The sequence below is a fragment of the Vitis vinifera genome, chromosome 7, assembly GCF_030704535.1.
Source record: "Vitis vinifera cultivar Pinot Noir 40024 chromosome 7, ASM3070453v1".
In the NCBI taxonomy this organism is placed as follows: Eukaryota; Viridiplantae; Streptophyta; class Magnoliopsida; order Vitales; family Vitaceae; genus Vitis; species Vitis vinifera.
Window position 1 is genome coordinate 16,891,000 of NC_081811.1, and position 27,036 is coordinate 16,918,035.

The following is a 27,036-nucleotide window of genomic DNA, read 5'->3' on the forward strand; positions in this document are numbered from 1 at the left end:
ATAAGTTTTTTTTACAACAAAATATCTATTAAGGTGGGATACTTATAACAAAAGAAATCAAATAATTTGTTAGAAAATATTCAAAACTTAAAATGGTCTAGAAGAAAATTTAAGAGGCTTTTCCTCACCTTTGGTATGAAGAAAACAAAAATGATTTATTTTTTAAAGAGGCCAAAAAAATTGGTATTTTAAGAAAAATTAGTTACAGTAAAACCATTTATATACATACACCAATTTCAAAGTTGATATTTCATTCTCTCTCTCAAGTGCAGAAAATGTCTCAGAAAAGAGATGGTAGTGCAAGTCCATCGGATGAAGAAATGATGAAAAAGGTGAAACTTGATGCATCTTCATCAAGTGGATCAGCTTCTGTGATTGGAACGCCTACTAATGAAGATGGCTTGAAGCCATTAATGGAATCCAGGTATCTTGGATTCAACTTAGGATTTTCTTCCGGATTCTCTTTTGATTCTTTCATGGCTGTTTTTCACTTCTCTATCTCTTATTAATTCTCTGCTTGGTTGCCAAGAAATGGTGGAAACTAAGAATACTTGTTGCCTGGTAACAAAGCGGGACTGAAGAAGAATAAAGATTAGCCAAATACAAGAGAAATTGGCTAGTTTATTGCCTTTGCAGGGTGTAGGGTTTTCTTTTTTGTTTGTTTGTTTGTTTTTTTTTTTTTTTTGTGTGTGTTTTCCATCCCTTTTCTTGTCAACCAAACATAGAGAGTAGGGTCTTTGACTCGGCAAATTTGTTGAACTTGAGGATCTTTGACTTTTTCCTAACAAATAATACCTAATTACTTCAAAAAATGAGGAACTATATCTTTATTATAAAATTATAAACAAGTATAAAAATAAATATTTATTTTATTAATTTTGTACCTTATAAATATATTATATCTTAAAATTAAATAAAAAAATTTAAAAATAACTCAAAGTATTTTTATAAATTTAAAATCTTAAATATATTAAATAAAATATAATTGTGTTAATGGAATTTAATAAGTTATTATAGAATCAATCCTACCCATTTAAGATATAGGTCATATTGTGTTATCCGCATAATAAATAAAGTTATAATCATGCTAATAAGTTATTTATATCGATTCATAAAAAATAAAAAAACTCATTTGTTAAAGATATTAGAAGGGTGGTGTTCTTCATACAATAAATAATTATTAAATTTTTTGTATTTCTCACCTTGATGCAAACTTGACACAATTTGAGTCATTGTTCTTTTGTTGTCTATAATATTTAGTATTTCTTACTTGACATGCACTTAACAAAACCCGAACCATTGTCATCCCATATCTCCCTCATTGTTTTTTCCATTTATATTGAATATAAAATCTTCGAATAAACAATGCATGCTACACTTTACCATGCAAAAATATAAAGAAAAATATCATACATTTAGAATTTTTCAAACCACTTTACAAAACAAATATGCAAACAAGGTATTAAAATGCCAAAGTAAAAAACTTCTATAGCATGCTAGTAGATTCCCAAGTGGTCAACCCTAGTGGTCGGTAAGTTAGTTATGGAAACAGTTGTTTCTACAACATAGACTTGGCTCATCTATGTAGAACTTGTAGGACAATATAGACTTGGAGGTAAAAACAATCCCCCAGTATAGACTAGTTTGAAGTTGATAATCTCTCTCTCAAATCAAAAATGAAAAAAATGTCTGACAAAGGGGACAGTGCAAGTTTCCCAGATGAAGAGAAGAAGAAGAAGAAGAAGAAGAAGAAGGAGAAGAGGGGTAGTTCATCGGCAAGTTTCACCGGCAAAGACCAGTCTTTCGGAAAGATGAATAGGAGAACCCTCCTCTACAAGAAGAGCTTAACCCTTGACGATGTCACCAAGTTCAAGATCATGATTCCACTAGAATCTGGTATAAAATTTCTTGCAGAACCTGAGAAAATTGACGGAAAATATCAGAGCAAAATGATGTTACTTATGGACCATGACCAACAGATCTGGCCGATGGAGGTTTCATTCGAAGAGCTGAGCAGCTCCTACGTGCTTTGTTTGAACTGGGACAAATATTTCAGGAGATATGAATTGGAGGCGGAGGATGTGATTTTCTTATATTTCGACCCCGAAATTCCCAGTTTTGGTCACTTTCTGATTGAATATGAAAAAAAAGGGTGCTTTTGATCCGCCTGCAAGTGCAACTCGAGCCCATTAATGAAGAAGAAACCCAGGTCTTAATTTACAAGAAACTGAAATTCAGAATTTTCTTTCATGAATATTTTAGCGCTCTATTCCTCATTTAACCTCTTCCTGGTTGCCAATAAAAGGTGGAAATTAAGAATTGTGCCACATTAATTATGACCTCTCTCTTTGTTATTCCATTTTTTTTTCCTTTCTTTTTTCTCATCAACCAAACACACGAGTAGGTTAATTTGGTTGGTCTGCGGGGTTTAGAGATCTCCTCAGGATTCTCTCTTGCAGTTCCTCTAGAATTTCTTTAGCTCTTCATCATGTAATAACTTGGGATCTTTATATGTGGATTGAGTAAAGATAAACCATTGTGTCTCATATGTGCTTTTGTTTCTTTTTCTCACCAACCAAACACAGGAGCAGTGTTGATGCCTTTCAAAGAAATAGAATTCTCGTTACAAACACCACCTAAGTTGTGCATGTTCTAGCCATATTTGTTGGCCAGGGACTTCCAATCACACCAAAAAATTAATTTTGTTTTCAACCTTTTCATTTACAGAAACCAGGATGATATTAATTCTCAAACCAAGAAGATGGGTCCTTCTTCCTCTTCAGCAGGACCAGCAAGGCGCAGAAGAAAAGACCAACCTTCCAGCAAGATAAATAAGAGAACCCTCCTCTACAAGAAGAGCTTAACCCATGACGATGTCTCCTTCTGCAGGCTCATGATTCCACTAGAATCCGGTAGAAAATTTCTCCCTGAACCTAAGAAATATAACGGAGTGTATGAAAAAATAGGAATATCATTTATAGACCATGAGGGAGACATATGGAGGATGGAGGCTACATTCGAAGAGCTGAGCAGCTCCTACATGCTTTGGTTGAACTGGGACAGATATTTGAAGATATTTGAATTGGAGCCCGCCGATGTCATTTTCTTTTACGATGTTCCCGATAGGAAACACTACTTGATTGAATATGAAAAAAAGGGGCGCGACAGCAATCCCACAGAGACAACTTGAGAAGCCTTTTTGGTGGGTCAATGCATTCAAAATCTAGCTAGGTAATTAAGAGCATGTCTGGTTGTGATTCCAAAAAAAGGTTTCTAACCTTTTTAACACTTAAATGATACAAATTTTTAAGTGTTAAAAATATTAGAAGCACTTCTTAGAATTACTATCAAACGGGTTCTAATATTGTTTCTTCTTCTTCAAAGGAGACTTAGTTTTAATCAGCTCTTTACATGTAGAATCTTGCTTCCCATATGTTTCATCTACATTCTTAAAACATTCGATAGCAGATTTGCAGTTTCAAAATGTCATACCTTGTGATGACAGAAAAGTACTGATAGCTAAGAGGAAAAACTCACTACAAGAATAAGAGCTTTTAGCGGCAGCCATGACTAAAACTTACAAATGGCATGACTATAACATCTTGTTGAGTAACAAATTGACCGCACTGCAGAGTGTAGGTGTAGGGGGTGTGTCGATTACTTATTGTTGCGGTTGCTACCATTTCTGTCACTATAGGCTACTAAAGTATAGTTTAGTCTTAGATATTAAGTACTAAAGGAAGTGTACCCAAAACAATTCACATGACTAGCAATCAAGGATCGATTTCCTGAAAAGAAAGTAGACAACCATTTGCCTTCTTCAACAAAAGAACCTACATAAACAAACAACTGAAATTAAAAAAATTAATTAAGTTTTCTAACTGCTTCAAAAGCCAATAGAACGAGTAACGAAATTGAATTAAGGGAAGTTGGAAGTCATGGGGAGAGGGTAAAAATTGAAAGAAAGAGTAAAAATTATTGAAGTTAATAGAAATTGAAAGTATTGCATCAGAGTTCTACATCAAAAGCGCTAGTCTTGTGTTTGGATAGTACACTGAGTTCCCTAATCTTGTTTTCTGCATTGTGCTAGAAATAATTCTATTTTACAACTTGATTGAAATCTCTAAATATGATTTTTGCAAGTGCTTTTGCACCAGCCTCACCAAGGTAACAAATCCACAGAATGCTTGCAATTCATGAGTCTTTTTCAGCAAATGGCACATCTAGTGCACCACTAGTAATTAAGAACCAATTAAGACCAGGGGCTTTTGAATTGCAGTGGCAATAAAGGAAACAGGGCCATCTGTTTTCCAGGCCAGAGAAGACTAATCCGAACATGATAAAAATGAGTTAGAACAAATTTTGAAAGAAAAAAAAATTAAAAAAAATGTAATTTCAGTTTTTCAAATGGATAATGAATCTATACTCTTCTTATTCAAATGCAAGAATTTTGTATCACATTCTTCAAAAGCAAAATACAATGAATTTATTGCTACTAATTAAGATAGTAATCATGTCCTAGAGCTACTTCATTGTATCACTATGTTGACCTCCATATGAGCTAGAGGCTTGATTCTAAATTGTGACGGTAGTAGTTAGCAGGGAGTCAACTCAGAGATAAAATTTAGCTAATAATGAAGTCTGAAAATCTAAAAAGAAGCATGGTAAGAAACACAGACGAATTGTGGTTGTTATTGAATTCCCATCTTAAGAAAGATATGAACATCTAATTTTGTCTATATTTTAATCATTTTGATGAGAAATGCTAATATCATTAGAACTTAAGGCACTATATGTGAGGGAAATGCATGTCTAACTAGCCAATGAATGTTGTGGCATCAGGAGGAACAATAGGATTTGCTGTCAGAGCTAGTATTGCTGGAAATGAAATTGTGTTTAGTTTGGTTTTTACATCTAGCAAAAATATAAAGAAAAATATCCTACATCTTGAAGTTTATTTTTGAATCACTTCAATGGTTCCAAAAATATAGAAGGGAAAAACTAATTGACAAGTCCTCAAAAGTTAAAAAAGTGAAACGGCCATTTCTCCATTCCTATTGTATGGAAGTCTTCCCATGTGGTCAACCCTAATGGCCGGTAATTTAGTGATGGAAACAGTTCTTTCTACAACATAGAGACTTGGCTCATATATGTACAACCATATATGATAATATAGACTTGAAAGTAAAAGCAATCCACCGGTATAGACTAGTTTGAAGTTGATAATCTCTCTCAAATGTCTGAGAAACGGGACAGTGCAAGTTTCCCAGATAAAGAGACGAAGAAGAAGATGAAGCTTGATATTTCTTCATCGAGCGGGTCGGCCTCTGATGTTAACAAGAAGGAGATGCCTCTGATGTTAGCGCTCTCTCCCTCTCTCTCTCTCTCTCTCTCTCTCTCTCTCTCTCTCTCTCTCTCTCTCTCTTAACCTCTTCTTGGTTGCCAAGAAATGGTGGAAAATTAAGAATCACGCTACATTAATTATGACATCTCTCTTTGTTGTTTATTTTTTTGTTTCCTTTATATTTTCTCATCAACCAAACACATGAATGGGTCAATTTGGTTCCTCTGCGGGGTTTAGGGTTTAGGGTTTTCCTCAAGATTCTCTCTTTATTTTCTCTAGAACACCTTTAGCACTTCCTCGTGTAAATGCACGAGAAGAAACGGAAGAAACTCAGGATGTTTATACGTGGATTGAGGATAAACCATTGTCTGTCAGTTGTGCTTTTGTTCCTTAATTTTTCTCATCAACCAAACACAGGAGAAGTGTTGATGCCTTTCAAAGAAATGGAATTCTTGTTACAGGTGATTTTTCTATAAAGGAAATGAAAAGGAAAAGGAAGTCTTGAATCCTTCTGATGTTTTTTGTCGGGTGAACTAATGATAAAAAAATTGATCTTTCAATAACCAAACAGTGGAATTTCTGTGATCTTGTGTAATCTTATTTCACGCTGATCTATAATTTTAGAATTTTTGAACTTTGTTGTTGATTTACATACATTCTCAAAGAGGTGATTACTTCATGCTCTTTCATATAAGTTGTACATGTTCTAGCTATATTCGTTTTCAATCTTTTTCATTTACAGAATCCAGGATGATACCGATTCTTCATCCCAAACCAAGAAGACGGGCAGTTCATCTTCCCCGCCAACAGCATCAGCAAGTTGCAGCGGCAAAGACCAGCAGCCTTCCGGATCGGGTCAGAGAACCCTCCTCTACAAGAAGAGCTTAACCCATGACGATGTCTCCTACTGCAGGCTCGTGATTCCACTAGAATCTTGTAAGGAATTTCTCGCTGAACCAGAGAAAGTTGACGGAAAATACGAGACCATAATAATGATAATTATGGACCATGAGGGAACAATGTGGGAGATGGAGGCTTCGTTCGACGAGCTGAGCAGCTCCTACATGCTTTGGTTGAACTGGGACAAATATTTGAAGAAACACGAATTGGAGGCCGGGGATGTGATTTTCTTATATCAGGATCCCAGTATTCCCACTTTTAACCACTACTTGATTGAATATGAAAAAGGGGCCGAGACAGCAATCCCAAGAAGACAAGTACTTGAGGCCATATAGGTGATATTGTTAATTTCTTCTTCAAAGGAGACTCAACTTCAATTAGCTCTTTAAATGTAGAGTCTCACTTTCCATATGTATCATCTAGATTCATAAAGCATGCAAGATCAGATTTGCAGTTCCAAAAGCCCATACCAAAATCTGATCAAATCTGTATTTTTCTTGATTCTTAAGGTTGTAGAAAGAGGCTTAAATCCAGAGCTATTACCTAATTAATGGGTTTGTAACTGATCACTCCGAGAGTGGTTATATATATGGTAAAATGGCATGTGTGGATTAAATCCTAACAGCTTCTAACTAGTTAATTACAGCAAGGAACACTAATCAAATGAGGGTGTTTGTATTTTTTACATTTTTGTTGAAAGCAATTTGCTTTCACACTTTAAGTTGTTTGTTTTTATTTTTTATTTTTTTTAATAACTTATTATAAATTTTTGGTTGAATAGAAAAAGTGCCATGTCAGTTTTTCTTCATTTTTTCATGCTTAGTAAAAATAAAATATTACAAAAACTAATAACCTAATACTTAACTTTATTAAACACTGGTTAGTTAAGGTTCTATTTAGAATTAAGTAAAAAAAAACAAACACCGCCTAAGAGGATGTTTGGTATAATATAATAGTTGTTATTTAATGATTTAATTTAACTTTTAAGTTAAATTATTCTTTAAGTGGTTGACTTCAAACTTATTACTTAATTTTTATGGTAAGTATTAAGGTTTTTTGGGAAATGTAACTTAAAATTTATTCTAAAGCATCAAATTGATATATTTATCCTCATTAATTTTTACTAATAATATACTTTTACTAATATATAATTAAATAATAAATTTATTTGTTAAACATCTATATTTAAAGTATTATAAATATTTAAGATAGCTACAAAGAAAAGATGATATATGAATGTAATTAAAGTCATGATTATAAAATATATTTTCACTAAATATGAACAAATGAGGTAAATTAAAAATAAATTAACTATTTTAACTTAATATTTAAAGTTATTATTATTATTTTTTTTTACTTTAAGTTGTGATATTAAGTTATTTTACCAAATATATTTAATCTATTTAATAATCATTTAAATTAAGTCATTAAATTAATTAACCAAACACCCTCTAACTAATTGTTACTCTTAAAATGGAAAGGTTGAGGAAAGGCTAGAGATGAATGTTCGAACACGAGGAGAGCTAAGAGAGTAAGGTAGGTGATGAAAATCAGAACAAGGTTAATAATAGAGATAAGAGCTTAGATAAAAAGCTAAATGAGACCCCATGTTAGAGACAAAATTAAGGCAATTAAGGTGAATGTTCCTTTGCAAGATGCTATACTCCAAGTTCCCACTTATGCTAATTTTGTATTTGAATTATTAAGGACTTGTTTACTATTAATTAAGGAGGTTGAATGTCAATAAAAGACATTCAAAACAATACATTGATCGCCAATAAACATCCAGGTAGCTAGCCCCACTATTTCCTTTGTCATATAAGAAATTCAAAATTGAAGAGCCTCATGGTAAGTGTGAACTTGCTTCTATTTTCAGTTTCAATAGATGTTTGTAACTCGTACAAGGTAAAGTTTATCTTAAGCTCTCTAAATCTATCATACAATCAATACTAGGCATTCAAAAAGCAAAATAGATACCATAGATATAAAGAATAGATACCATATTTGCGATCTAGATATTCCTATATCAATTCCTATTGGTGTAGAATGCTTTAAAATATGATTTTGTAAACGTGATTCGTTCATTACATGGTAACAATACAAGACTTATTTAATCTATTAAATAAATGGATTAAGTTAACTTATATACAAATTGACACAAGTAACTTGCTAATACAATTATAACTCATTAAACTTGTTAACATGATCTTAACCTATTTACATGATTCTAACTCATTTAACTTATTTTATTTTTAAATTTATAAATGTATTATTTTCATGTTTTAATTGCTTTAACTTTTAAGTTTTAATTTTTTTAAAGTCTTAATTAATTTAATTATATAATTTTAATTGTAATATGCTCATAATATAAAAATTACATAAAAATTTAATTGTACACTTTTGTATTATTTATTTTTAAAGTTTTAATTATAAAATATTTTTTAACTTTATAATACAGCATATAAATTATTACCTAATTATATATTTTAATTTTTTTAATTTTTAAATACATTAAATTAATAAATTTATACTGGGGTCAAATGGGTCCTAAACAGTTAGGATATAAACAAGCCATATTTTGACACAATTAAGCAAATAGATCATTTTAACATGATAGAATAAATATGTAACTTGTTATGATTAACTAAATAGGTAAGTTTGACAAGAATAAGTAAATGGGTCAAATAGGTTGATTATTATACCCAAACACAATCTGTTTGTTAAATGAGTTGTACAAATTGACACAATTGCAACACGAATACGATCATACCAACCTCAACCTGCTAAAATTCATATAATTTTTTTAGTGGTAGATACATAAATATAAACTTATAAAGCAAAAATGATTGGAAAATATATTTGTAATTTTAAATCCTTGTTCTATTTTAATAAATAGAAAAATTAATAAAGTTTAAAAAAAAATTTTCATCTTATTTTCTCAAATTTCTATTTTGTTTATACTCATAATTTATGTATGTAGAATGATGATAAGTATTTAAAAACCATTAAAAACCATGTGTGCATGAACCCAAATAAAAGGTGGTCATGCTACACTTTACCATGCAAAAATATGAAGAAAAATATCATACATTTTGAAGTTTATTTTTCAAACCGGTTTACAAAATAAATATGCAAATAAAGCATTAAAATGCGAAAGTAAAGTACTTGTATAGCATGCAAGTATATTCCCAAGTGGTCAACCCTAATGGCTGGTAAGTTGGATATGGAAACAGTTGTCTCTACAACATAGACTTGGCTCATATATGTAGAACCATATATAATAATATAGACTTGGAAGAAAAAACAATCCCCCAGTATAGACTAGTTTGAAGTTGATAATCTCTCTCAAATCAAGAAAAATGTCTGAGAAACTGGACAGTACAAGTTCCCCAGATGAAGAGGCGAACAAGAAGATAAAGTTTGATATACCTTCATCAAGCGGGTGGGAATGGGAATCTAGATCAAGCGGGTGGGAATCTACATCATGCGAGTGGGGATCTAGTGCTACTCAAGACGTTCACTCAAAAGAGGGTGCTAGTGTTCAAGGGCCGGAATCTAGTGTTAAACAAGGAGATGGCTCAGAAGGGGGTGCTACTGTTCCAGCGTTGTTCTACTCTAATGTTGGACATGGAGATGGCTCAGAAGAGGGTGCTAGTGTTCCAGGAGAAAGTGTAGTAGCTGATAACTTGAGCCCATCAACGGAGAATACTCCCAGGTGATCTTTACAAGAAACAGAAATTCAGAATTTTCTTTCATGAATATTTTAGCGCTTTATCCCTCGTTTAACCTCTTCTTGGTTGCCAAGAAATGGTGGAAATCAAGAATTATGCCACATTAATTTTGACCTCTTTCTTTGTTGTTTCATTTTTTTTCCTTTCATTTTTCTCATCAACCAAACATAGGAATAGGTTAATTTAGTTAGTCTGCAGGGTTTAGCGTTTTCCTCAAGATTATCTCTTGAAGTTCTGTAGAATATCTTTAGATCTTCCTCGTGTAAATGCTGGGGAGGAAAAAGAAACCAAAGAAACACGTCTTTATATGTGGATTGAGTAGAGATAAACCATTGTCTCTCAATTGTGCTTTTATTCCTTTTTCCCATCAGCCAAACACAGGAGCAGAATTGATGCCTCTCAAAGAAATAGAATTCTTGTTACAGCTGATTTTTCTAGAAAGGGTTTTCTTGGACCACCCTCTCTTTGGATGACAGAAAAACAAGGGAAATGAAAAGGAAAAGGAAGTCTTGAATCCTTCTGATGTTTTTTGTTGGGTGAATTAATTGATGATAAAGAATTTGATCTTTCAATAACCAAACAGTGGAATTTCAGTGATCTTGTGTAATCATATTTCATGCTGATCAATAATTTTAGAATTTTTGAACTTTGTTGTTGATTTACATACATTCCCAAAGAGGTCACTTTGTTGTTGTTGATCTTTCAATAGCCATATATGTTGGCTAGGGACTTCTAATAACACTGAAAAATTAATTTTGTTTTGAACCTTTTCATTTACAGAAACCAGGACGACACCGCCCCAGCAGGCAGTCCATCTCACTCAGGAGCATCAGCAAGCACTTCAATTGTCTATAACAAGAGAATCCTCCGCTACAAGAAGAGCTTAACCCAAGGCGATATCTCCAGGGGCGAGCTCATGATTCCAATATTATATGGTAGAAAATTTCTCCCTGAACCTCAGGAACATGATGGAATATATGAAGACATAAAAGTAGCATTTATGGACCATAAGAGACAGGTGTGGCCGATGGAGGCTTATTTCTCAGAGCGGACCAGCTCCTACATGCTTGGGTTGAACTGGGAGAGATATGTGAAGAAATTTAAATTGGAGCCCGAGGATATGATTTTCTTTTATCATGATCCAGCTCTTCCCACTTACGACCACTACTTGATGGAATTTGAAAAAAAAGGGCGCGATAGCAACCCCACGGAGAAGCCTAGCGATCCCAAGGAGAAGCCTAGTGATCCCATGGATAAGCCTAGCGATCCCACGGAGAAGCCTAGAGATCCCAAGGAGAAGCCTAGAGATCCCACGGAGAAGCCTAGCGATCCCAAGGAGAAGCCTAGCGATCCCACGGAGAAGCCTAGCGATCCCAAGGAGAAGCCTAGTGATCCCACGGAGAAGCCTAGAGATCCCACGGAGAAGCCTAGCAATCCCACGGAGAAGCCTAGCGATCCCAAGGAGAAGCCTAGCGATCCCACGGAGAAGCCTAGCGATCCCAAGGAGAAGCCTAGCGATCCCGCGGATAAGCCTAGCGATCCCAAGGACACCACTTGAGGCCGAATAAGAAAAGAAGTCTTTTTGGTGGGCGAATGCATTCAGAATCTAGCTGGGTAATATATTTTCTTCTTGTTCTTCAAAGGAGATTCAATTTTAATAATCTCTTTACATGTAGAATCTCGCTTTCCATGATGTATCATAAAACATTTTATATCAGATTTGCAGTTTGAAAATTCTTACGTTGTGATGTTAGAAAAGTACTGATAGGTAGAAGAAAGGGAAAACCCACGCCAAAATCTGAATTGATCTGTATTTATTCTTGATTCTGAAGGTTGTTCAAAGAGGTTTAAATACAGTGCTATGATCAAATGGGATTCTAACTAATTACTGAGTGGTTATATATATGGTAATGGCATTTGTAGACTAAATTCTAACAACTTCTAGCTAATTAATTACAGCAAGGAAAACTAATCAAACTGAGTGATCATGACTCTTAATAGAGAGGTTGTGGAAAGGCTAGAGATTAAGGTTTGAAAATGAGAAAAGCTAAGAGAGTTAAAGTAGATGATCAAAATCAGCACAAAATTAACTATAGAGGAAGATAAGAGCTTATAGGTAATGAGATAAAGGAGACTCCATTTCATCTCCTCTTCCCTCATGCTCTAGAGCCTAAAGAGAAGAAAGATCCTAACCTAAGATCTTAAAAGGATTTAAAGAATTGGTAAGATTAAGTCAGCCATACTTGATTATGATGGGGTCCTATAGAGTTGCATTGGTTGTAGTCTTGCTAATCACAAGTTCGATGAATATCCTAAAATAGAGAAAAAGATTGACAATAAATTAAAAAAGAAAAGAAAAGAAAAAAAAGACAGAGATTTCAAAGATGCAAATGGTGAAAATCAAAGGCCTTTTGAGAGGAATTTAGTTGGAATCTTGGAGTGAAGTCCAACCAAACAGGAGGACTAGGCCTTTAGGTTTAAGGACTGGTTCTAACCCTGGTAAGAGTAGGATAAAACTCTGTCCAAGAGAGCTCATCTAAGGGAAAGAGTGGGGATACCTCATGTGCAAGTAATGCTTTTGTTAATAAAGTATTAGCTAGGTACCATCCCTTTTAGTGGCAACCCCAAAGATGGAGTTGTTAATGAGAACAGTTTGAATCAAGAGACTAAACAATAGGAAAAAGAAGGTGAGAAAATTCCTACCAAACTAGGTCCGATCAATGAAGAAGTAGTCCTCACTTCTAGCCCTATCTCCATGTTGGAATCTCTACCTTGTGCTTCTCCTATGACAGTGAATGCACATGATGGAGAGGGTAAGAAGGTTGCCAAAAAGGAAAAAATGGTTGCAGATGGCTCTAAAGTTAGTGATAATACATTCAAGATGGAAATAGATAGTTTAAAATCCTTCAAAAAGAGGAAGAGCCAATGGCTTAAACATTTCCAAAAAGAATTTTGAAAGAATAATAAAAAAAAGAATTATGTAATCATGCACCAATATATATTTATATATGAGAAGTTTGACTTTTGACTTTCAAACTACATACATTTTAGGAAAAATACTCATGAAAACATCATCAAGTGTTTGACACTCCCATATTCGAATTTGTTGTAAACTAAGTTTACAACATGTTCACATCTCTTTGGAACTTAAAGGTACTGACCTAGTAATGGAGGTAAGATACAACCTTCAAGGAATATCCTAAATGGATATGGGAAATGATGAGAAAACAATCATCAATCTCACTACGTCCATCAAAGATTGATATCTTCTTTCCATTACTCCATTTTGCAGTGACGCCCCTGGTGTACACAACTGAGATATTATTCCGTGCTAGCTCCTGATGGAAAGAATCGAACCTACTAGATACACCATCTTGATTTAATTGAAGTGTCTTGATATGTTCACTCAATAGGTCATCCGATTCCCCCTTAAATTCAATGAATTTATCTGAGGCATAAGATTTCCTATGTAATAGGAACATGTATCCAAAGCAAGAACATTCATCAATAATAAAAAAATGATGAAGTATCCATACCCTCTCTATGTATGAACTCCAAAAGTTTCACACACATTAGTAGGCACTAATTCCAAACATTCCTTGAGTTCCATGTCCTTTAGCAACTTTGCCTCTTGGTCATTTTATCACCTATGCAAGATTTGCAAATTGGAAGATCCTTTAAAATCAAAGTGTCCAGACTTGACTTGCTGTTGGATCCTATTTAGATTAATATGACTTAGGCATTAGAAGCCAAATGTTTAATTAGTGATAGGTTCTTTATTTTAACGAGATCTAACTATTATCATTATTTGGCAAAGTGACAATGGAGTCTCACATAAAAGAGGTAATACATCTCACTAACTTGCAACACTAACTTTGCAACCAAAACTAAGGTAAGTACAATCCATCATGTAACCTTCTCATTTGTTGAAAACCTTGTAAAATATTTCAAATAGTGGGTCTGGAATCTATCCACCATAGTTGGTGAAATCCATTACTATTTCTTCAACAATGAAAATATGATGTGCGCTTTCCTTTTCCCTTAGGTAAATTGGGCATTCCTTTTTTTAGTATTCTAAAGGGTTACAAAGGAATCACTAACCTTGAGCTTACTCTCTTATTTCATTTTCTTGAACTTTCCTTATTTGGTGTTGTTGTTATTCTTCTTCTTGGTAGAAGAGCTTGAAAAACCTTGATTACCATATGAATACCCTTCTAATATTTGAGAATCTTCTAACCCATCTTAAAGGAATTTGGTAAGATCTCTAAGATCGCATGAATCTTGATGTTCATAATAATCTCAAAGGCATCTTGTCTAGTTGATTTGCCTTTATCACCAAATAATTCTTTCAACTTAAAAGAAAATATCATAGACCATGGCAATAGACATGTGTTGTTTTTGTAACACATTATCCAAAAACCCAAGTATGAGACACTTTGTCTTATGATCCATCTTATGTGATCTTTGATATACCTCTCTTTGTTTTTGTCAAGTTTCATAAAAAGAAATAATAAACTCTACCTAAAATTAGCTTCCATGCAACTAATGAGTATTATATCCAGATTAAATTCCAGTCTATAACTAGGTCCAATTTAAACAAGAGATAAAAGAGGTGATCAGGTTAATGACTTGATATTTGTAACAAATAAAATAATTTTATGCATTTCTAAAGAGAATATTCAAGGCAAGTTGGTAATTAATTTATCAAAAATGTAGTGCTCTCAAACTACATGTACTTTTGCAAGGTATCCTAGTATCATAAGTATCAAGCCTATTTTAGGCAGATCATAATTCTTATTACTAGGGTAGGGACCCTCTTTAATTAATCAACCTCTCTATCATGAGACTTTCCAAATTTGTTATTTATTTCTTAAATTAAGACTCTTCTATTAAAAGAATTGCTCTTTTATTTCTTATCCTTAAACTATCCATATCCACAAAACTCATTATTCTCTTATGAAGAAAAACCTTAAGGACTAGGTGGTATCGTTCTTCTCTCAGGTAGGGAGAGCTTGAAGGGACACCATAGGTGTGTTTTCATTCTCTTAGGTTGGGAGGGCGGAGAGAACCACCTACCCATTATCAAGTAGATAGTTAAAAAAGGAATAACAATCTTTTTTTTCATTTTTTATTTTATAGTAATAACCATTTCGAGAAAAAATAATAATGGAAAATAGTTAAAAAAGGTGGTCATGCTACACTTTACCATGCAAAAATATAAAGAAAAATGGCATACATTTTGAAGTTTATTTTCAAACCACTTGAATTATTCCAAATATTTGATTCGTCCCCATTGCAGTAATGCAATTTGATTCTGGCTCAGACGGGTGTTATGCTCAGACGGGTGTTATCAACAAAATTTATAAAACCTAAATCACCTCACATTGGGGTAGCATAGCTAACATAGTATAGTGGCTCTAGGATCGTCCACAGGAATGGGTTTTCATCACACAGTTGACTTAAATGAATGAAATAAAATGGTGCTTTTTCTTATGAAAATTAACTTTTAAAGAAAATGGAATTGTGGTTGCAACGATTGATTTTTAAGTTAAGCAAAATAATAAGTGAAATTAACTACAAAGAAAAGGTCTCTTGGAGCTTTAGGTCACTAGGATCGGGTTCCTTAGGCAAATGGGGAGATTTCGAATCTTCTCCTCGTGTTGGGGACAATAACATAAAGGATGGTTATCTCCCGAACCGGTTTTATATTTAGCAATTAAGATTTGATCCAAAGGGTTCATAAAAATGGTAATTGCTTCCCATTAATGGCTTCAAACACTAAAAACCCTCACCTTGAGCCACCTTCCAATGGCTCGTAAATGATAACTAATAGACATCTATGGATCTAGCAATAAGCATCCATAGAATCCGAAAAGCTTACCAAGTATTGGCCATCAAGGTGATCCTCACCTTGAACCACCTTCCAATGGCTCGTAAATGATAACTAATAGACATCTATGGATCTAGCAATAAGCATCCATAGAATTCGAAAAGCTTACCAAGTATTGGCCATTCAAGGTGATCCTCACCTTGAACCACCTTCTAATGGCTTGTAAATGATAACTAATAGACATCTATGGATCGGATCTAGCAATAAGCATTCATAGAATCCGAAAAGCTCACCAAGTATTGGCCATTCAGGTGATTTTAAGGGATTTAAAGCTAAACCTTGAAATAAAAACCATTAATGGTTAACAACTACTTTCATTTAAAGCAAGGACAACTCCCACCTTTGCATTCGGGTCCTTCACCTAGCTTCCATCACTCTAAGAAACGTAAAACAAAAATCAGAAGGAAAGACAGAGCAAAAGCTCTGTATATTTCTTACTACGGGAATTTTACAAGTGTTCAATGAAAACATACATAATCCCTCTCTCTCTCTCCCTCTCCCCTTATATATAAGCTACCTAAAAGATATATAAAAAGATATAAAAGTAAATATCTAGGTTGGTTACAAGGAGAAATTAGGAAATTACACAAAATATCTGAAGAAAAAAATCTAATAGAGTCGGTGCATAGGAAGATTTCGCATACCATGTGAAATTTGGCATGGTGTGCGAAATCCTTTGGCTGCCTCAAGTGGTTTCGCATGGTGTGCGAAATTTCTCACAACCATGCGAAAATGTTGGTTGTTGGATTTCTTCCTCTAGTTTCCCTTCTTGCATCTCTGATTGGCTTGGCAAAGGGTTATGAATTGATCCAACGCTTGGATTCTTCATGTATTTGAGCTTTAACTTGCATTGGCATGGATTTCACCAAATTCTTCCTCATTCTTAGCTTGTTTCAATGATCAAATAGATACCAAAAGCACCAAAACTTGCCAAAAACTGATTAGTAACCTTGCTAGGTTCCTTAATGTGCCAATTGAGTTAAAAGGTATTAACTACTACTCAAAAGTATTTAAAACAGTTAGTTTCAACCTATAAAAGAGTACTTTTTGAGTAGTAATCAATATTTTAAAAGGAAAAACCAGTTGACAAGCCCCCCGAATATGCAAATTTAAAAAGAAAAGGAGAAATAAAGTTAAACAAGGAGATAGCTCAGAAGAGAGTGCTATTGATTCGTCTGCAAGTGCAATAGTGGTGAATAGACCCAAGTCTTTACAAGAAACAGAAATTCAGAATTTTCTTTAATGAATATTTTAGGGCTCCATCTATCTTTTAATCTTCGCTTGGCTACCAAGAAATTGTGGAAATTAAGAATTATGCATGAAATAAGATTACACGAGATCACAGTAATTCCACTGTTTGGTTATTGAAAGATCAAATTCTTTATCATTAATTCAACCAACAAAATCAAGACTTTTCCTTCTCATTTCCTATGTTTTTCTGTCATCCAAAGTGAGGGTGGTCCAGGAAAATCCTTTCTAGAAAAATAAGCTGTACCAAGAATTTTATTTCTTTAAAAGGCATCAAAACTGCTCCTGTGTTTGGTTGATGAGAAAAAGGAACAAAAGCAAAACTGAGAGACAATGGTTTATCTTTACTCAATCCACATATAAAGATCCCGAGTTTCTTTCATTTCGTTCTGGGCATTTACACGAGGAAAAACTAAAAATATACTAGAGAAAATCAAGAGAGAATCTTGAGGAAAACCCTAAACTCTGCGGAGAGGAACCAAATTAACCTATTCCTGTGTTTGGTTGATAAGAAAAAAGTAAGGAAAAAAATGAAACAACAAAGAGAGAGGCCATAATTAATGTAGCATAATTCTTAATTTCCATTTCTTTGCAACCAAGCAGAGGCAAAAAGAGATAATGAGCCCCCAAAAATATTCATTAAAGAAAATTCTGAATTTCTGTTTCTTGTAAAGACTTGGGTTTATTCTTCATTAATAGGCTCAAGCTGCCTTGGTTATCAACTCTACTGCACTTGCGGGTGGATCACAATAAAACCCTCTTCTGAGCCATCTTCTTCTTATTTAAACATCAGACGCTGACCCGATTGATGAAGATATAGCAAGCTTCATCTTCTTCTTCGTCTCTTCATCTAGGAAACTTGCACTGTCCCGTTTCTCATACATTTTTCTTGACTTGAGGGATTATCAACTTTCAAACTAGTCTATACAATGCATATAATGGATAGCGGATTGTTTTTACTTTTCAAGTCTATATTATTATATATGGTTCTACATATATGACCCCAAGTCTATATTGTATAAACAACTGTTTCCATTACTAACTTACCGGTCATCACACAGTTGACCACATGGGAAGACTTCCATGTTGACAAGGTGGGACACTTCCATGACATAGAAATTGGGAAAAGCTCGTTTCACTTTCTAAACTTTTATTTTTCCTTTTTGATTTTTTAATTTTCATATGCTGAGGACTTGTCAATTATTTTTTCCTTTTTATATTTTTGGAGCCATTGAAGTCGTTCTAAAATAAACTTCAAGATGTATGATATATGTAATGACCCGCTCCCAACCGTGTAGATATTGTCCGCTTTGGACCTAAAGAGGCCTTCATGGCTTTAAAATGCGTCTACTTGGTTAAGAGGAGTTTCTACATATATAGCGCCAGAAACTTTCTCCCCTATCTGATGTGGGACATCACAAACACCCCCCATGCAGACACAACGTCCTCGTTGTGTCCCATGGGATTATGGGGTCAAACAGACAAACACCCCTTACGAGGCCAAACAAACCCCCACACGGGTCGGGGATCGGCTCTGATACCATTTGTAACGACCCTCACCCAACCATATAGATATTGTCCGCTTTGGGCCCAAGGGGGCCCTCACGGCTTTAAAACGTGTCTACTTGGTTAAGAGGAGTCTTTACATATATAGCGTCAGGAACTTTCCATGAGCGCCCCCTTGGGCTCAAAGCGGACAATATCTACATGGTTGGGTGTGGGTTGTTACAAATGGTATCAGAGCTGATCCCCGATCTCGGTGTAGGGGTTTGTTTGGCCCCGTAAGGGGTGTTTGTCTGTTTGACCCCTTAATCCCATGGGACACAACGAGGACGTTGTGTCTGCATGGGGGGTGTTTGTGATGTCCCACATCGGATAGGGGAGAAAGTTCCTGGTGCTTTATATGTAGAGACTCCTTTTAACCAAGTAGACACGTTTTAAAGTTGTGAAAACCCCCTTGGGCCCAAAGCGGATAATATCTACATGGTTGGGTGCGGGTCATTACAATATATTTTCTTTATATTTTTGCATGGTGACAACACAAGAAAATTGAGATATGGTGACACAATTTTAGTAGGGTTAGAAAAAACCACGACCATAGAATATAAATAGCCCCATATCTATTTAAGTCATAGGTGGAAGAGGTTCAAGAAAATCTTATAGTTGCAGGAATTGACTGAGTGCTACTATAGTAATACTTATATCTATAGCGCCAAAACTCCTAGTAGACACTGGAATGGTAAAGATAAGAGGAGATGAAGGAGCCCAAGTGTCAATAGTGGTGGATTCAAGACATGGGAGATGACACTGGATGGACGAAAAAGGGAAAATAGACTCGACAACTTCTTGTTACTAGCTATATTTGTTGGCTAGGGACTTCTAATAACACCGAAAAATTAATTTTGTTTTCATCCTCTTCATGTACAGAAACCAGGATGATATGGATTACTTATCTGGGATGGTCCCAGCAAGCATTCATGATCAAGACTCTCAAACCAAGAAGACGGGCAGTTCATCAGCAAGTTGCAGCAGCAAAGACTAGCCTTCCATCAAGGTGAATAAGAGAACCCTCCTCTAAAAGAAGAGCTTAACCCATGACGATGTCACCAAGTTCAAGATCATGATTCCACTAGAATCTGGTAGAAAATTTATCCCTGAACCTGAGAAAGTTGACGGAAAATATAAGGGCAAAATAATGTTAATAATGGACCATGACCAACAGATCTGGCCCATGGATGCTTCATTAGACGAGATGAGCAGCTCCTACATGCTTTGTTTGAACTGGGACAAATATTTTAAGAGATATGACTTGCAGGCCGAGGATGTGATTTTCTTATATTCCGATCCTGCAATTCCCACTTTTGGCCACTTCTTGATTGAATATGAAAAGAAAGGACGTGACAGAAAAGTAGTGATGATAGAAAAGTAGTGATAGGCTGCCTTCCATATGTATATATCATCTACATTCATAAAATGTTGGATGTCAAATTTGCAGTTTGAAAATGTCCTACATTGTGATGATAGAAAAGTAGTGATAGGCTGATAGCTAGAAGGAAGGGAACACTTATACCAAAATCTGAATTTAATTTTTTCTTGATTATGAAGGTTTTTCAAAGAGCTATTACGAAATGGGTTTCTAACTAATTACTACCTGAGTGGTTATGTATGGTAATGGCATGTGCATACCAAATCCTAACAACTTCTAGCTAATTAATTACAGAAGGAACACTAATCAAACTAAGTGATCATGACTCTTAACAGAGAGGTTGTGGAAAGGCTAGAGATGAAGGTTTGGAAATGAGAAAAGCTAAGAGAGTTAAGTGGATGATTAAAATCAGCACAAAATTTAACTATAGAGGAAGGTAAGAGCTCATAGGTAATGAGCTAAAGGAGACTCCATGCCATCTCCTGGCCTTTTCCCTCAAGCTCTATAGCCTAAAGAGAAGAAAAATCCTAACCCAAGATCTTAGAAGGCTTTAAAGAAGGGGCAAGATTTAGTTAGTCAAAATTGATTATGATGGGGACAGAGCTGCGTTGGTTGTGGTCTTGTTGATCACAATTTTGATGAATGTCCTAAAATGGACAAAAAGATTGACATCCAAATTAAAAAAAAAGAATACAGATTTCAAAGATGCAAATGGTTAAAATGAGAGACCTTTTGAGAGGAATTTAGTAGGAAGCTTGGATTGAAGTCTAACCAAAGAGGGAACTAGGCCTTTGGGTTTAAGGATTGGTTATAACCCTGGTAAGGGAGGAACAAAACTTTGCCCAAGCGAGCTCATCCAAGGAAAAGAAAGCGGACACCTCATATGCAAGTAATGCTTCTGTTACTAAAGTATTGAGTACCATCTCTCTTGGTGGCAACCCCAAAGATGGAATTGTTAATAAGAACAATTTGAATCATAAGACTTAACTGCACGAAAAAGAAGGTAAGAAAATTCCTAGAAAATTCAGTCCAATTAATGAAGAAGTAGTGCTCACTTCTAGCCCTATCTTCATGTCCATCGGAATCTCTACCTTTTGATTATCCTATGGAAATGGATTTGCATGGTGGAGAAGGTAAGAAGGTTGCCAAAAAGGAAAAAAATGATTTCAGAGGGCTCTAAAGCTAGTGGTAATGCATTCAAGAAAGAAACAAATGGTAATTGACCTATTTTAGGAAAAAGAGGAAGAGTTAATGGCTTAAACTCTTTCAAAATGAATACAAAAAGAATAAAAAGGAAGGAACATGAAGAAGGAAGATGAGGGGTAAGGAGCCCTTGAACCATCCAATCTTACCTTATGAAGATCGTGGCTTAGAATGTTAGAGTGGTTAATAAGTGTCTTGTAATTAGAAAGAGGATTCAAGGGGTATGTTGTTTTCTGTTTCTTAATTTTTGTTCTCTTCTTGTTGAATTTGGAATATATTAACTAAGCAATTGGGTGTTGGTTTTGGGTTTTGTGCTAGAGATGGTAATTGGAATCTTGTCTTAGCTATGAAAGTCAATAAGTTCTCCTTATTATTTCTTTTATTATTTTATTTTGATTTTATTTTTTTATTTTTTGCAAATATAGTTTTTTGGAAGTTGATCTCACCTTTTAGAAATGTCTAACTATCATCAATGGTTGTTTTTTTTTTTTTTTTCATTTTTGTTTCTTCCATAATTGTCCATTGCTTGCAAATCTAGCAAGATTTTTTGCCCTCAAGCTTGCTTGATATTTAATTGAATTAAATCAAGATAGAGGATCCTTATATGCCTGCACTGGTTGGTTCTAATTTTTTCTTGTCAACCAAACAACATATATATATATATATATTTTTATTGTCATTATTATTACTTCTATTAATTATTTAAATTATAGTTTTCAATTTTTGCAATGACTTACAAGTGAATGATTATTGTTAGCTTGTATATATATGTTCAATAGAATTGTTGAATCCTTAGTTCGTTGGTGTTTTTTTGGTTTAAAACAAAATCTGAATATAATTTTTAATAAAGTTTTACAAGAACAAATTAAATTTTAAACTAGAATAGTCATTGAAACTTTTATATCTTGAACCAAAAATACAAAAAGAACTAAAAAGTGTATAACAATTAGGTCGTCTACATAAGGAATTTAGAATTAACAGTATCAAAGGTACAATGTATAGGTGTGAGTATTGGTTGGAAGAATTAAAATCATAAGATTTTAATTTGAGGATGCAGGGAGGGATCTTAATTAGAAACCAAAACAAAAAACATTGCTTATATTTATTTCATAAATAACATAAACATTGCTTATATTTATTTCATAAATAACATAAACATTGCAATTATTTACTAAACTTTTTTCTTCTATTTTTTCCAAGAATCCAACATTGCTTAGGATATATTAATATTTCATAAATAATATTTTTGAAAAGGGGTGACCACAAAAATTTTTAAGAATAAAATTTCAGGCTTTATATATGAAAATTCTATGTCCTTGTCAAATAAGAGTTATATATATAAATCCAGTCCCTGCAATTGTATTTCTTAAAATGTTAATTATACTTTCTCTTCCCGTAAGTGAATACCTATCTAGCTCCACAACAAAAAATTTCTCATAATTAATATACAAGAGAGCAATGCGATATCAAACAAAACAATAACCTAATAGAAGTGCTTCACCTTACAGAATACAAAGTGCTTCTTCATTCTTCCATTGGAAAATAAGACTCCTTTACCCATTGAACAAAGACATTTTCAAACTGCAAATTAATCTGATATTGTTTTTTCAATGTAGATTATAAATATGGGAAGTGAGATTGTACATGCAACTTTGAAGAGGAAAGAAGAATATTACCTAAGCTAGAATATTTTGAATGCATTCACAAATGAAAAAGGCTTCTTTTCTTGTATGATCTCAAGCTCTCTTCATGCAACATTTTTACATATTCAATGGATCAGAACTGAAGAAAGAGATCATCATATAAGAAACTCATGTCCTTCGGTACTAATCCATGTTTCTTTGCAAATTTGCCCAGTTCCACGGAAGCATGTAGGAGTTGTTCAGTTCATCGAATGTAGCTCCCATCTTCCACACCTCTCTCTTATGGTCTAAAAGTGATATTAATATCCTTTCATATCTTTTGTTACATTTCTCAGGTCCAGGCGCTACAAGAAGAATCACTTATAGTAGGGGCCAGCGACCCCCACTAAAAACTAAAACTGGTGTGACTACAATATATGGTTGCATGCCAAACTGACCGCAGCACAGTGCACCCATAGGTGGTGCAACTATAGCTTATAGTTGCAAGTGTAAGGATGGCCGTGAGAATTAAAACATAAGTGGCGGGTGGAAGTGAGCTGCAGGAAATGCATTCTTATATCTGCATCTGAAAAGGACCCCCACTAAAAGTTTGATTTAGTTGCATTTGCAAATGACCCCACTAAAAGTTTGATTCAATTGCATTAACAAGTTACCCCCACTAAAAGATGTAATTTTTTATTTAGTTGCAGTTAAGATTTGGTTGCAACTATAGGTTCTCATTATTATTATTATTTTTGGAATTTATCAAATGCAACCTTTTGTACCCACTGCCAGCCAGCTAAAAATCTGAAGGGAGGGACAGAGCACAACTAGTGGTGGAGCCTTTTGGGGGTGCATGCTCTAAGCTCCTGACATCATTTGGAGAATGCCTGAAGAGGTATGAATAGATATTAGGTAGTATATAATGCCTGAAGATGTTTTGTGTAGCCAAAACCCATGGAATCAATGGGATTATTAAAACTTACATATAAAATTCAAGTGAAATTCCAAAATATCATTCAAAAATCATAACAAAAGTCTCTACAAAGTAGCAGAACATTCAAAGCAGTCAAGAACACTCCTATGAATCCTTTGAGCATCTTGTACTTCCTGGAAAAGAAAATAGTATTGACAAACATGAGTCCATGCATTAACTAAATTTCTTCCCATCAGAAAACTCCCAAGGACACCGACATTCTGTGATAATTTTCCATGTTTATATATAACTTGGTATGATTAAATAAAAAGGTAAATTTGACAAGAATAAGTAAATGGGTCAAATTGGTTGATTATTAAACCTAAACACAATCCATTTGTTAAATGAGTGGTACAAATTGACAAAATTGCAACACCAACACGATCATACCCAACCTTAACCCGCTAAAATTCATATCATTTTTTTAGTGGTAGATACATAAATATAAACTTATAAAACAAAAATGATTGGAAAATATATCTGTAATTTTAACTCCTTGTTCTATTTTAATAAATAGAAAAAATAATAAAGATAGCTTAGAAAAACAATATTGAGTTTAAGTTTTTTTAAAAAATTTCATCTTATTTTCTCAATTTTCTATTTTGTTTATACTCATAATTTATGTATATGGAATGATGATAATTATTTAAAAACCATTAAAAATCATATGTGCTTGAAAACTAAATAGAAGGTGGTCACGCTACACTTTACCATGCAAAAATACAAAGAAAAATATCATACATGTTGAAGTTTATTTTTCAAATCGCTTTACAAAACAAATATGCAAATAAAGTATTAAAATGCGAAAGTAAAGTACTTGCATGGCATGCAAGTATATTCCCAAGTGGTCAACCCTAATGGCCGGTAAGTTGGTTATGGAAACGGTTATCTCTACAACATAGACTTGGCTCATATATATAGAACCAGATATGATAATATAGACTTGGAAGAAAAAACAATCCCCCAGTATAGACTAGTTTGAAGTTGATAATCTCTCTCAAATCAAGAAAAATGTCTGAGAAACTGAACAGTACAAGTTCCTCAGATGAAGAGGCGAACAAGATCAAGTTTGATATATCTTTATCAAGCGGGTCGGAATCTAGTGTCAATGAAGAAGTTGGCTCAGAAGAGGGTGCTAGTGTTCCAGGAGAAAGTGTACTGGGTGATAACTTGAGCCCATCAACGGAGAATAAACCCAGGTGATCCTTACTAGAAACAGAAATTCAGAATTTTCTTTCATGAATATTTTAGCGCTCTATCTCTCGTTTAACCTCTTCTTGGTTGCCAAGAAATGGTGGAAATCAAGAATTATGCCACATTAATTTTGACCTCTTTCTTTGTTGTTTCATTATTTTTCCTTTCTTTTTTCTCATCAACCAAACAGAGGAATAGGTTAATTTAGTTAGTCTTCAGGGTTTAGCGTTTTCCTCAAGATTATCTCTTGAAGTTCTGTAGAATTTAGCTCTTCCTCGTGTAAATGCTGGGGAGGAAAAAGAAACCAAAGAAACACATCTTTATATGTGGATTGAGTAGAGATAAACCATTGTCTCTCAATTGTGCCTTTATTCCTTTTTCCCATCAGCCAAACACAGGAGCAGAATTGATGCCTCTCAAAGAAATAGAATTCTTGTTACAGCTGATTTTTCTAGAAAGGGTTTTCTTGGACCACCCTCTCTTTGGATGACAGAAAAACAAGGGAAATGAAAAGGAAAAGGAAGTCTTGAATCCTTCTAATGTTTTTTGTTGGGTGAATTAATTGATGATAAAGAATTTGATCTTTCAATAACCAAACACTGGAATTTCAGGATCTTGTGTAATCATATTTCATACTGATCAATAATTTTAGAATTTTTGAACTTTGTTGTTGATTTACATACATTCCCAAAGAGGTCACTTTGTTGTTGTTGATCTTTCAATAGCCATATATGTGGACTTCTAATAACACTGAAAAATTAATTTTGTTTTGAACCTTTTCATTTACAGAAACCAGGATGACACCGCCCCAGCAATCAATTCATCTCATTCGTCAGGAGCATCAGCAAGCACTTCAGCTGTCTATAACAAGAGAACCCTCCGCTACAAGAAGAGCTTAACCCAAGGCGATGTCACCAGGGGCGAGCTCATGATTCCAATAGAATATGGTAGAAAAATTCTCGCTGAACCTCAGAAACGTGATGGAAAATATAAAGACATAGAAGTGGCATTTATGGACCATAATAGACAGATCTGGCCGATGGAGGCTTATTTCTCAGAGCGGAGAAGCTCCTACATGCTTGGGTTGAACTGGGACAGATATGTGAAGAAATTTAAATTGGAGCCCCAGGACATGATTTTCTTTTATCATGATCCCGCTATTCCCACTCACAACCACTACTTGATGAAATTTGAAAAAAAGGGGCGCGATAGCAACCCCACGAAGAAGCCTAGCGATCCCATGGAGATCCCACGGAGAAGCCTAGAGATCCCACGGAGATGCCCAGCATTCCCACGGAGAAGCCCAGCATTCCCACGGAGAAGCCCACCATTCCCACGGAGAAGCCTAGCGATCCCAAGGAGAAGGCCTAGCGATCCCACGGAGAAGCCTAGCGATCCCAAGGAGATCGCTAGCAATGAGAAGCCTAGCGATCCCAAGGAGAAGCCTAGCGATCCCACGGAGAAGCCTAGTGATCCCAAGGACACCACTTGAGAAGTCTTTTTGGTGGGCGAATGCATTCAGAATCTAGCTAGGTAATATTGTTTCTTCTTCTTCTTCAAAGGGGACTCAATTTTAATCATCTCGTTACATGTAGAATCTCGCTTTCCATGATGTATCATAAAACATTCGATATCAGATTTTCAATTTGAAAATGTCTTACGTTGTGATGATAGAAAAGTCCTGATAGGTAGAAGAAGGGAAAACCCACCCCAAAATCTGAATTGATCTGTATTTTTTCTTGATTCTGAAGGTTGTTCAAAGAGGCTGAAATGCAGAGCTATTGCCAAATGGGTTTCTAAATAATTACTAACTAGGTGGTTATATATGGTAATGGCATGTGTAGACTAAATCCTAACAACTTGTAGCTAATTAGTGACAGCAAGGAAAACTAATCAAACTGAGTGATCATGACTCTTAATAGAGAGGTAGTGGAAAGGCTATAGATTAAGGTTTGAAAATGAGAAAAGCTAAGAGAGTAAAGTAGATGATCAAAATCAGCAC

General features: G+C 34.5%; 4 protein-coding genes across 5 annotated transcripts; all 4 read left to right on the forward strand.

Moving 5' to 3' along the window:
* Nucleotides 1-221: 221 nt before the first annotated feature.
* LOC109122008 (AP2/ERF and B3 domain-containing transcription repressor RAV2-like) lies at nt 222-3,323 on the forward strand. Of its 2 annotated transcripts, none has more exons than XM_059737760.1 (2): nt 222-424; nt 2,728-3,323. In XM_059737760.1, the coding sequence occupies exons 1-2, from the start codon at nt 276-278 to the stop codon at nt 3,188-3,190; spliced, it is 612 nt and encodes a 203-aa protein (XP_059593743.1). In that variant the 5' UTR covers nt 222-275; the 3' UTR covers nt 3,191-3,323. The 2 variants fall into 2 exon arrangements, with proteins under 2 accessions (XP_059593743.1, XP_019073589.2); XM_019218044.2 differs by lacking the exon at nt 2,728-3,323 and adding an exon at nt 1,706-2,522.
* A 1,721-nt stretch (nt 3,324-5,044) lies between these two features.
* Nucleotides 5,045-6,889, forward strand: LOC132254044 (AP2/ERF and B3 domain-containing protein Os01g0693400-like). The gene is made up of 2 exons (XM_059737762.1): nt 5,045-5,358; nt 6,087-6,889. The coding sequence occupies exons 1-2, from the start codon at nt 5,237-5,239 to the stop codon at nt 6,577-6,579; spliced, it is 615 nt and encodes a 204-aa protein (XP_059593745.1). The 5' UTR covers nt 5,045-5,236; the 3' UTR covers nt 6,580-6,889.
* A 2,554-nt stretch (nt 6,890-9,443) lies between these two features.
* LOC132254045 (uncharacterized) lies at nt 9,444-11,860 on the forward strand. Its single transcript, XM_059737763.1, has 2 exons — nt 9,444-9,959; nt 10,756-11,860. The coding sequence occupies exons 1-2, from the start codon at nt 9,604-9,606 to the stop codon at nt 11,531-11,533; spliced, it is 1,134 nt and encodes a 377-aa protein (XP_059593746.1). The 5' UTR covers nt 9,444-9,603; the 3' UTR covers nt 11,534-11,860.
* A 12,893-nt stretch (nt 11,861-24,753) lies between these two features.
* LOC109122007 (uncharacterized) lies at nt 24,754-26,823 on the forward strand. Its single transcript, XM_019218043.2, has 2 exons — nt 24,754-25,039; nt 25,824-26,823. The coding sequence occupies exons 1-2, from the start codon at nt 24,852-24,854 to the stop codon at nt 26,524-26,526; spliced, it is 891 nt and encodes a 296-aa protein (XP_019073588.2). The 5' UTR covers nt 24,754-24,851; the 3' UTR covers nt 26,527-26,823.
* The last annotated feature ends 213 nt before the right edge of the window (nt 26,824-27,036 follow it).